Source organism: Falco cherrug, chromosome 11 (assembly GCF_023634085.1).
Source record: "Falco cherrug isolate bFalChe1 chromosome 11, bFalChe1.pri, whole genome shotgun sequence".
NCBI lineage: Eukaryota > Metazoa > Chordata > Aves > Falconiformes > Falconidae > Falco > Falco cherrug.
Window position 1 is genome coordinate 23852122 of NC_073707.1, and position 12406 is coordinate 23864527.

At 43.8% G+C, this 12406-nt stretch overlaps 1 protein-coding gene across 6 annotated transcripts in view; it reads left to right on the forward strand.

Moving 5' to 3' along the window:
* The window catches only part of MCF2L2 (MCF.2 cell line derived transforming sequence-like 2), a 181087-nt gene that overhangs the window by 37722 nt on the left and 130959 nt on the right, over positions 1-12406 (forward strand). For all 6 annotated transcript variants that reach the window (XM_055723577.1, XM_005438482.3, XM_055723576.1 and 3 more), the window contains exon 2: positions 3555-3638. In XM_055723577.1, coding sequence (XP_055579552.1) covers positions 3555-3638 — 84 coding nt within the window. The remainder of the gene's footprint in view (positions 1-3554; positions 3639-12406) is intronic.

A 12406-nucleotide genomic window follows, 5' to 3' on the forward strand; every position in this document is an offset into this window, starting at 1 on the left:
GGGTTACTGTTTTTTAGTTTCCTTTGGGAACATACACCTACCTCTATCTCACCAAAACCTGGAGTGCCACGTGGCTGTTGGCTGGGATCTCTGTGCTGCCACCATATAGATCATGAATTGGCATGAAACTCACTTCAGGTGTGCTAGAGGAAGAGGTAAACACAGCAGCTCAGGGTGGCAGGCTGTAAACTGGTTTGTGGGTCCTCTGACTTCCCTGCTTTGTCTGTGACAGATGCGTGGAACAGGTGATGCTGTGCCAGTTCACATGACAATGGTTTTGCGCATAGGAAGGACAAGGGTATAAAACAGACTCTGGGAATCCTGATGTGTAAGGATTAAGGATTTATGGATGTTTGATATGAAGACAAGAAAAAGCTGTGGGAGGAGAGGTGAGATTACTGCAGCATGGTACTTGGCTGCCTTGAATAATGTCAGCTAGGGTCAGTAGGATACCTGCCGGGAGATCAGGAGGCTGTTCAGTCCTTCAGTCTCTTAAATGACCATGTGCCCTATTGGAAGCAAAGCTCAGCAAACAGAATTGCTGGTTATATTTGTAAAGGCACAGAATGGAAATCGGTTCTCTGTCCCTAGCTGTTCTGTGGTCTTTCCTTTGAGAAACTGAGCATAACTTGCTGAATATAAGGTACTGAGTTTAGCTTTACTATATATGTCAATGGATTTCCACAGACCATAACACTGAATTATCTCAGGTCTAAGGTGTCTGCAGACAGACTCAAGGCATGTTACTGTTCTAGCCTTTCTGTTGCTCTGTCTAAAAATTCACAGGTTTTGCCCTATTTGAAAATCAATTGCAAATGAGTGCCCTGCTTGTGAAAAGGTCCTAATGGCTGTTCCAGTACTGGAGAATGGCTTTCCTTCAATGCCTCTAGAAAAAATATAGCACAGAGAAGACCATATGCTGCTCGAGCGGAAGAGACCAGCCCTGTTCTGGCCTGGTGCATCACTGGTTCCTTTGGCCTGTTTGTTATAGAAACCTTGTGAAATATAGTCATGATGGTGATGTTGAGAGAAAGGACATGGGTCTATTTTTCCCCAAGTAGATTTCAGAACAATGTCAGTAATATCTGGAAGATCATCTGCCAGTGGCACGCTGTGTAGTACAGGGCAATTCTACAGGTAGATGTGTATTGCTTTTGGCAGTGGCGATCCAGGCTGGAGGAAAGAGGATGTGGTGAGGTGGTCCAGACAACCACTGCACTGTGGCTGCCATGAAGTAGTGCAATCCATTAGAGCACAAGGTTAAGTTGCCCTGATGTCATGGCAGAGATGAGGCAAATCCCACTCTTAATTCCTGCTCTGTGAAGTCTGGAGAGAAAAGCAAGCACAGAGCTGGTGTCAGAATGTATTTGTACCTGGCAGAATGACCAGGCTCCCTTATATTACAAGCTACCTCAATCAGCTGAGGGCAGCAGGGCTTTGCAAGGGTTCTTGTCATCCTAAGCAAAGGCAAAGTCTCTTGGTTTTGACAGGGTCATCTCTGGAGGTTGTCATGAGTCTGCATAAGATGCTGTGCGAAGATGTGTTGGGGTGTATTTTTCATTGTTGCATTTCTTGTGCCTTGAGTGGGGAGAAAATATGGTGCTTTTCCTGCAGAGGCTGTATCTACCTTCTGATGTGTTTGTGATCTCTGCTGCTGTTGTAGTTTAACCCCAGCTGGCAACCAAGCACCACACAGCTGCTTGCTCACTCCCTGCCACCTGGAGGGGTGGGGAGGAGAATCAGAAAGGAATGTAAAACTCAAGGGTTGAAATAAGAACAACTTAATAATTTAAACAGAATAAAAAGCTAAGAACAACAACAATAATAATAATTACAGTTACAATGGAAAGGTGGGGGAAAGGATAAAGTCCAAAGGAAAAGGGAGAAAGGAAAACAAGTGATGCACAGTACAACTGCTCACCACCCGCTGACCGATGCCCAGCCAGTCCCCGAGCAACAATCCTCCCTGCCCCAGCTAACCCCCCAAGTTTCTATACCAAGCATGATGTCCCATGGTATGGAATATCTCTTTAGCTGGTTCAGGTCAGCTGACCTGGCTCTGTCCCCTCCCAGCCTCTTGTGCCCCTCCGGCCCTCTGGCTGTTGGGGTCCAAGAAACCGAAAAGTCCTTGACTTAGAATTAACATTACCCAGCAACAACTGGAAACATCAGTGTGTTACCAGCACTGTTCTCACATCAGAGCCAAAACACAGCACTGTACTAGCTACTAGGAAGAAAGTTAACTCTATCCCAGCCGAAACCAGGACAATTGTGTATTCGGGTTTTGACAGAGAATAAACCACAAATATAAGTTGTTCCACTATGCTTTTTGGAACAAATTGTTCTCTTCCCTACTTGTAGCCCCTGCCAGTTCAGGAGATTTTGAGTCTTGATGGTCTTCTGTTATATATGTGCTGTACCTGACATAGACCCAGACCTTTGACAACTCTTGGGCTCCATTCAGGTGATGAGAAAGGTAGTATAAAATACACTTTGGTGACTAGGAATCACACATTCAAATAAGTAAGTATAGCTCACACACTGATGTGCTGGACTCTCGGGCTATAACTGTGTGGCTCAGTCCTCTACAGACACCCAGCTTGGTTACCTGGAGTATATCTCTTCTCAGAATAAAAATAAACTAGTCTGTGTCCAAGCTAAATGGAGGCCAAAAAGTGGTGGTGGTGTTCTGTACCTGTACAGTGGCTAAAGGCCTACTTACAGTAGGTGCTATTGTAACATAAACCTTTATCCTGCCAGTTGAGACAGCAGATAAGCAGATATTCCCCAGTAAATGTTGCTGGTCTAGACTGGGGTGAAGAGTGGGGAGAACAGCTGGGTGCACCTATTACAGAAAGATCAGGTTAGCTCAATGCAAGGTTGTAGTTGCTGGTCACTGAATAGATCACACAAAATTGTGGTGTTTTTTCCCCAGCTGCTTGCTAACTTGTGTGTGTGGGTTTGGGTTTTTTTTAACTTTTCAGTGTTTACTTCAGAAGAACAGGCTTTGTTTTCGTGAGAATAAAGCCTCACAGCCCCTTATTTCCTCCTTTTACTATGTATTTGCTTGTAGCGGAAAAAGCACCAGCAAAGGAAACTGTTCTGGATTGGTTAGTTACATAAAGTCCTCGAGCAGAGACCAGGGAGTTCAGGGTGGAACGTGGCACTCTATCTGAAATAGATGTTACTGTTTAAAAGACTGAAAAGCTGCTTTATGTGGGAGGCCAAATGCAGTGGCTTAATGTGAAACACGAAGTAGTAAGGAGCAGGCTGTCAGCTTGAGCAAACCTGTGACAAACGCTGGCAAATCTACTGGAGCTGCTTTACGAAAACCTATCTCTAAAATCACAAGGCAATAGATAAAGTGAGTAGGCTGAAGATGAGACTGTAAGTATCATAAACTTTTCCATGATAGTCATATAACATCTGAACCAATAGTCAAGTGTGGCTCTTTTCCTTTGAGTGTTGTCTTTTTTTCTGGATTCTTAAAGGATGGGAAAATTGTCATTAAGGCTTTATTAACTCATTTAAGATTTCTGTTTTCACTTGCACAGATGAAATCATGCAGCAGGAGATACGGCCGCTGGTTGCAGTGGATATAATAGAGCAGCTCCACAGGCAATTTGCTATCTTGTCAGGTAAGAAGTTGCTGGTAATCATGCTCCAGGATTCTCTTTGAAACATATTGGAAACTATCATGCTGTCACCCTTCAGCTGTGTACAGCAGTTGCAGTTGTATTTTTATATTGCTAATGAAAAGTGCTGTTACATTCAGACACTCACAGTGCATGGAACTGATAAATGCCAACTTGCTGTGCTTATTTGTCTTAAGGTGAGCTCGTTTTCCATGCTGTCCACAGTGGGGTGGGGGGAACAGATTTAGAGGGTAAGAAATTAAACAGAACTTTGTGTACATATCCTTGCACAATGACCAGGCCTTCTGTTTGTGGGAAAAGATTTTTGGTCTATCAGGGAGCTATTTATGGCCTTCCCCCTCTGCCTTTGTTTTAAAAATAATTCATTTCTGAAGTACAAGGTTCTAATCTTTTAAAGATTTGGTTACTACATACTCCTTTTTTTGCCTGAAGTTTGCAGTCACACAAAGTGATGCAGCTCCTGCCCTGAATAAATAGCTGATATTGAAATATTTGCCAAAGTATTTAATATATTTATTTTGGATACTGTAGAAAAGAAATCCTTATCTGGGTCCTAAAATGGCCTCTGCTGTTGACTGTATGGCCTCTGGCAACACTTTTTGTCTCTGTTTCTGCCTGATCTGTAGGTAAGGGAATTAAGAATTTGCTTTCTTTCTTCTGCATAGACACACAGTGAAGTGTCATGAGTTTGCACAAAATACTGAGATGGTCATAATAAGGTACTCTTGGACAGCCTGTCCTTCTCTGCTTGGTGGAGAGGAGCACTGGGTACACGCTGCAGTGAGTACAAGGACCCAGCTCTGTAAATGATCAACTCAGCAGGCCCAATCCTTATTGCATCCTCACATTAAGTACACTCCAAGCTCCCAAATGAAATACAAATCTTAAGTTACTGAGAGTTCTTTATGGGGCTCTAAGTATTAAAACTTGATTTTTCAAGTTTCTAGGTAGCATCTTGTGGCAGTTTCATAAGCTCAATAACTAACTGTTCTGCATTCGTCAGAGTGTGTTGACTGAGCAGAGGTGGAACAGCTGCCTTCTCATCTACAGTAATGGATCTCAGGGTCACATCTTCCTAGAATTCCTGATAAACGTAAACCTCCGTGCAAAACAGTCTCAGCAGCTGCATAGTATTGCTCAAACCTTTTGTATCCCATCATTGTGCTCAGTGCAGGGTAACTAGGAAATGCTACTGTAGCATCTATCCCAAGACCCTTTTGAGGGGTAATGTTGCAGTATTCTCGTTTGGCTGTCCAGGTACTCACCTGCATACCATGTGCTTAGTGTAGCTCTGCCATGCCGAACTGAAGAGGATGGTGAGTAACTTGGTATTACTGTTAAGTGATTCACACCTGACTGCCAGAGATTTCAATGCACAGATGCCACAACAAGGTCTCAGAAGCATTAGGTAGTCAGGTGAAGATGGGCACCCCTTTCCTTTAAGGTGCTAGCTGCTTAACAACAAAAATTAATGACTGATGGGTGGGAGCTGACAAGTTCTTAATCAGGGGGCTGTTGTCAAGTTTGAAACCAATCCTCACTTAAAGAGCTGCTTCAGGAATGCTACTCGCATCCATTTTATGAGTGCTAAACTGACTAAAATAGTCTAAATACAAGGAAGGGAACAGGGAATCTAATCACTGTTCAGTTCCTTCTGGGTCTTGATGTTAACTTCAGTCATATCACCACTGGGATGCTTGTCTGCTCCTTGTAAGCAAGAAAATACTTATCAGCTGGTCTTTAGAATGATCTGCTTGCTTTTTCTGCTTACCAGGCATGCAGAGCTGCTGAAACCAATTTTGTTTTCAAGGCTTTTGACTGGTACACAAATGCCTGAAACAACCTATGTTGGTGTAAAGAAAATCATGCATGGTGACATTTCAGTGTCTTGTGTGCAATGCCTATCCAGTAAAAAAATGGAGGACTGCTCTTCTTTTAACTATTGTTACCTTGCAACATTTGAGACCATTAATAAAAGCTATACATGGCATGTCATGAGCAACTTGTGGGAAGTGGTTTTGCTGAACAGGAAGAAAAACCCATTTTGAGTTCCAGCTAGAATATTAAACATGGCACAGAAGTGTCAAGGGTAAATATAAAAACATTTTCATATTTCTTTATGAACTCATCTTTTCAGCAGTGCCTGTATTCTCACCTGCGGTTTTAGCAAATTCAACCCTTCGCATTTGATCAAATTCTTTTATTCTTGGAAATGATCAGAAAGATGTTTTAATAAGACTATTTAATTCTAAGGTGCTTAAAGAATTTGAAAATAATTCTTCATAGAAAGCAGGGCTGAGGAGCTTGTTTGTTAGGGGTTGGCAAATAACTGGTTCATTGGCATACAACTACTAATAACAAATACTAAAAGTGAGTGAAAACGAGTCTTTCATGTCCCCATCTACAGAAATAACAAATCCCATTTGAAGAATTTTCAGGCTTATCTAAAATCTCCTCAGCAGAGTCCAGAAATAGTATCCTAACAAGAAATAAGGCAGTATAGTTCATAGTTTCTACATTGTTTTCAGTTTGAAGTTTACAGCTGCATTTGGAAATCTGGGTGCCTCCAGTCCAAAATCCCTGTGGCAGCCCTTGAAGATGATCATAAATGTAAAATCATCTACTCGGATGTCTCTTTAGCCCAATATCTTAGTCTGTTGGTGACAGCTGGTGGGTAATAGGTAAAATATAACATTAGGAATATTCCTTACTGTCCCTTTATTGTCTCCTGCAAATGGAGGTTTAGGTACAAAGGTACAAGCCAGAAATTACTATACTTTTCAAACATGTGTTTCTCTAAAAAAGCGTGACTTTCTCTTTCCTCTAATGAAAGATTGGGTGTGGGTTTTTTTCATCCAATGAAAACAGATCTGGGCACTCTCCTGCCTCATTTCACTTTATTAAAGTAATTCACACATAAATGACCTCATTTGATTTTGATTTTTATTTTCTAGGCAGCTCTGCAGCTTTTCCTTAAAGCATGCTGCTTTTCATTAGGCACACTCACCACAAATATTTTGGTGCTTCAGTGCTTGCCTACATGGAGACTGAAAATCTGATACCTAGCCTATTTCCTGTTTTTTCCATGCTGATATGTTCCAGCTTAGTAGCTGTCGTCTGGGGGGAAAAAAAAATCCCTCTGCTCTTTGGCCCTGTCACAGTGGGCAGTAAAAACCACTCCCAACATACTTGTAGAGTGTTTGGGGCATATAATATGTTTTTCTGAACATATTTATAAAAATGGCATATGCTGATTTATACCAGTTGGGGTTTTTTCTTTCACTCTTTAGGCTGCAGCCTCCAGAGGGCCACTAGCCACCTCTTCCATGCATGCACACGCAGAGCTCAGAGGATGTTAGCAGTGAGTCTGGTTTGTGCTACTGCACAGCCTCTAGCTTTGTCAAGCTCTCCTGTTGGATCCTGTGGACCCCACATCCATTTGTTCAGCAATAATGAAAGTAAATGGTTGACTGTTGCAAGTAAATATTTACTTGGTTAGTATCAGCTTTTCCTTGTAATGGTAGTATTAACAGCATGCAGCTAAGGCAGATGTAGGGAAACCATACTATTCCCTTGCAAGTAAAGCAAAAGAGAAAGAGTAGAACAATTGGAGTCAAAGGCTCTTTGTTTTCTCTGGACATGACTCATTAGAAACATTTTCCTGACAATCGCTGTGTACAAGCTTCTTAGAAGACAATCTGACTATCTTGCAGTGTCTGAGCAGATGGTGGGAATTATATAACAAGCCTAATGAATTTGATGTTTGATTGTGTCAGGGTCTAGTTATAATGAATGTATTAGATACTAACAGCCTCTTCTTTCTACCAGACTAATCAAGACTGTACTGTCCATGCCAAGAACAGGGAAACTCTCCAAAGCCTTCCCTGGTCCACTGTAGTGGCAGAAAAGGCTGTGGTGTAATGTGATAATGTCCTAATCACATAGTTCTGCTTTGGTCATCTTTTTTTCCATGTGCTGTTCTAGCCTTGCTTAGCTTGTGAGATCTAGTTGGGAGTACTAGTTCTTGTGGTTAAATTCTGGTTTTGAAACCACTACTGCCTTTTTCCTTTCCCTTAAAACTGAACTCCCAATTATGGGACTCCAGCTGTGACAACATAAGAGTGCACGGCTATGTTTGTGTGTTTCCTGTAGCTGTTAAGGGAGCTAGATCATGAAGCTGGGTAGCACTGAAAACCTGGCTATTTGAATGCAAACCAGTTTTTACTCAAGTATGGAGAACCAGTGGTAAAATACTGTTCCTGTCCTGCTGACTGACTAATAACCCACTGTACCAATCTGTTCTTGGAACCTCTACTACCCCCTCCCTTTTTATCTGCGGCTTCACAACCTGTTCTTATCTGTAATTAGTCTGTCAAAAAGCCCAATCTGCCATTTGCAGCAATAATGGATCCTGTTACTAAATCATAAATTTATTAGACAAACTGTCAAGAAGTGTCTTAGCAGAGATTAATTTCCTTTGTGTTCTGCTCTTGTTAAGTCCATGGACTTCAGTGGATGGGAGGCTATAGCTGAAAAGGGTAACTGACTCAAGCCAGTTTATTTGATTTCCAAAGCCTGGAGGGTATTTGGCCGTCTGCTTCCTGTTTAAACTGAGCCTTTTGGAAAACCTGGCTTGATCTCGCCAAAAGACAGTTTGGACCTTGTGTAAAAATCTAGACCCAGGAAGCATCGTTTAACTTTAATGAGAAATTCAGCGTTCACAACCCTTACATGCTCTGTTTTAGTTTTCCATGTTGAGTAAAAAGCAAAACTTGACCAAGGCAGTGAAACTTCAGCCAGGATATCACTGACCTCTCTTGCTGTGTGACCCAGGAGATGAATTGTATTCACATCTGCTATGACTAAGGAGCTCTCTGCGTATGGGCAGGCCCAAGCAGTTGGCCTACATGTGTCAGCAAAATTTAAAGAAAAGTTTCCAATACTGATGAGTTGGTGTCTGTGGCAAGCTGGGGAGGTTTTTTTCTGGAACTTTTCTTGCCCATAGCCTGTTTGTTGGTTTGGGTTTTGTTTTGGTTTTTTTTCCCCATGGGATTCAGCATATTTGGTAAGCTCTAGTTAGATGTTACTTTATGAAACCTGCTATTAGTGTTACAAGAAGAGCTGCTGGCTATGGAATAGAGCTTCAGTGTAGCCCTTGATTGTCTAAACCATGGATATTTGGGGTCCCTGGACAGGAGGCATAGGTGGGCTAGAAATGAGGAATGGGAAATTTCCTATGATCCCCATAGCGTCCAGGAACTTGGCCTGCAATCGTGATTGCTGCTTTCACATCAGTCATACCAATGTGCAACTTCAGCTGTGAGAGCTCTCAGAATTCAGCACTCGCACCTCATTTGTCAATCACACCCTTTACAATGCAAAGCAAAATTAAACTCTCTGTGCCACTATATCCTGTTTCTACCCCCTGCATATTCCTCCCCTGAATACTTCAGCTGTTTTGTTTCCACAGTGGAATTCTGGCCCTGTCTTCACTGCAACATCTAGCCAGGCTGCATTGGCAGCTGGAAAGTCTATCTAATAGGAGCAACTATGAATGCTGCTTTGCGTCCTGGGACTGGCACACATGAGAGTGGGTGATGGTCCCATTACTGTGCCCTAATGCAGCTTGTGTGCCATCTCTCCTACTTCTTTTTCCCTTCTACATTCACTCTGTACTTCTGTCACCCAGGTTCTCCCTATTCCTTTGCCCTTGGGCCACGAGAGAAGAGGAAAAGTTGAGCAAGAAGCTGGGGTGGAAAATAAGGAAAGCGCCCAGGAAGAGGAGGAAAGGGATGCTGTCATTCTAAGTGGCAAACCAGGCAGACTGCTAAGCTGACTGTAATCTTTTCCTCTTAAGTCTTGCCTTTTTGCAGGCAGTCCAGCCTTCTACTCCTCCAGCTTCTGATTTGTGCTCCAAGTTGTTGAGTTTGATGCACCTCTGTGTGTGACCCGGAATGCAAATGATTTAACTGCTTGCTGATAGTTTAACTCTGATCATACATCAAAATTTGTAATCAGAATGAGTTTGGGTTGAATGCCAGGCAGGTTGCTATCTGCACAGGTAGAGAGCAGAAAGGAGATGGATCTCCTGAAGGAAAATGATGGAGCTGAATCAGGGTGATGGCATGTGTTGTATTCATGGGTGATGTCTGGGAGGGGCGTTCAGGTCTGCATCAGGAGAAGGTAGGCAAAATAGAGTCGAGTTTCCTTGGGAGGCAAAACCCTGGGGCTGGCTGAGCAGCAGTGACACACGGAGACTGCCAGCGGGATGGCCTGGCTCTCCTACGGCAGGGTCAGGAGTCAGCCTCATGTCAGTTCAGCCAGAGAACAGCCCCGAACCTCCCCTCCTGCCAGAGGAACCTTCAACTCTTGTGGCTGCTGCCACCAGCTGCTCTTTCCCTGGCCGGGCACCAGCATTTGGAGCTACCAGGAGGTGTTTGAGGTGGCTGGGTCTCCTGAAGAGTGCTGCAGGGTGGCATCTAATGGTGCCTGGAGGAGCTGCAAGTCAGTGAGAGAGGCCTGTGTGCTGCTTAAGCACAGCTGCCAGGCCTAGCCTTGCTCCCGACACCTATTTTTCAGTATATCTTTGTCCTTCTGACTGCACTAAACTCAAGTAATTGCTCACATCTCCCATGGGACTCTTTTATCTCAGCTCACGCCTCATCTTGCCCTGGCTTTTTGTGAAGCTCCTTTGCTCCTGGCAGTCCTTGGGCCCCCTTATCTTGCTGCAGAGATGCTGCTGAATGGAGCAGGTGTACCTCAAGTAGCCATAATGTAACCCCCTCAGCTCTATGCTGTGTTCATGTGGCTCATTCTAGTCAGCACTTCTTTTCTGCCTTCCTCCTCCTGCCCTCACTTGCTACATGAAATGTTTGGTTTGTTTTTTTTCCTTTTCCCTTGAGAAGTGTTTGGTTTGTTTTTTTTAATTCTTTTGGCCTTCTGTTGAGCTGCTGGAGCTCATTCTGTCCCTGTCTCCCTTACTGATGATGGATTGTAAAATTTCTGTTCAGCAATTTGCACTTTTCACAAGTGATGCCCAGGAGTGTAGGGGTGGTGCACAGTCCCAGCAAGTGAAGGGATTGTGTACAGAGAGTCCTTGGGGCCAAATTCCATGCACTTAGTCCTTATGGCTGTGGAACTGGCTGAAGACTGTCCCTGTTGGTTTTTAGTTTGTGCTCACTGCCCTTCCAGGACACTGAATAGTAGCCAGTTGAAGTATTTTAAGGACTGGAAGAAATCTAGTGGCAACTGCCTAGAAGGCAGGGTTGGTGGCCTAGGAAAAAAAGGGCTGCAGCCTGTCAGTTCACATTCTGCAGAAATTTGTGTACTGCAGCAAATCTTGGTTTAGTGTAAGGAAACAAAATGGCATTAACGTTTAGATGTATGGAACTGATTTCTCATCCAGAGGAGAGAGTTTTCCAGACACCCTTGGCCTTATATCCCTTAACATCTACTCTTGTTGCCTTGCTAGATATATGGATCATTTTCCCTTGTAACTCAGCTGCTGCTCAAGATTCAGATATGGGTAGGAACAATCCATTCTTAACGTTTGTGTTATTACTTGTCATCCAACACTTCAGACATTTGTGTTCTCTCCTTGTCATAGCACTTAACAATTTCTGATCGCAGAACTCCCTCAAACTTCATCCTGATTTCATGGTGTGGCAGGAACTGAGGGTTTCCTTGTTTGTTCCTTTGTCTGAAATACAGCTGTACTCAAGAACATTCGGAGTGTTCTTCTGTTCTGGTTGCAGCAGAGAGTACTGCCTTCACCTTGGAGAATCAGATGGAGTCCAAGAACTGTCAAGGGCATGTGGCCTAGTCATAGGCAAGGAGCATCTGGCTCTTAGATGAATGCTCAGTGTGAGGCTGCTCCTAAGTGTCCATCTAGATTTGTTGCTGGTAGTGAAGAAGTCAGTGTTCAGCCTGCTTAATTCATTCCTTGAATGGCTTTTTGTAGGAGAAGATCCTGTCATAAAAATACACACCCACATACACACAGTGCCTCAGCAACCTGCCTCATCTGGCTTGGGGCAAAGAGGCCGGAGGAAGAGAGCACGTTTGAATGTGGATGCAAGAGAAAGGGAGGGCAAGAGAAACACAAAGAGATCCTCATCAGCAGGAGCATTAGAAGTGCCATGTGAAACTTGTAGCTTAAACAAAACTTGAGGATAACTGCAGGTAAATGATCAGGCGTTGAAGCAGGGGAGCCAGGGGAATCATTTCCTCCAGTAACAAATATTACTGCCTTAAACCATAATATTCCAGGTTACTGCACCCTCCCCCATTTAGGGTATCTACACGCATCCGAAACATGTGAATGGGAAACCGTGGTGCCAAGGAACCTTGTGCACGCACACAAGATACCGTCTGTGAAGCACCATGTCACGCATCGAACTCTGCAAGAAGAGGCAGAGCAGGCGAGTGGCTTTGTTTTCCTGCCTTTTAGTGCCAGTGTCCAGGACGTGTCACCAAGAACCTGCAACAAACCGTCCGGACTGGGTCCCTGCTGGCTGGAGCACTCAGGTCTGCGTGATGGCACAATTAGTGTCACTGCGGGCTGCAGAGGCTGCCCCGAGACCACGCTGCTGTCTGCCAAAGCGGAGGCTGGAAAAGTGCTCAGCTCAACAATTGAGCATCCAATTCAAAAAGTGTCATGTGGGTGATAGTTTTCTTTCTTTGCGTTTTGGCTGAAAGCTGCTTGAGGCTCTGTAGGCCTCTCTTTTCTCTGGCAGGGTGAGTTTAGTTGT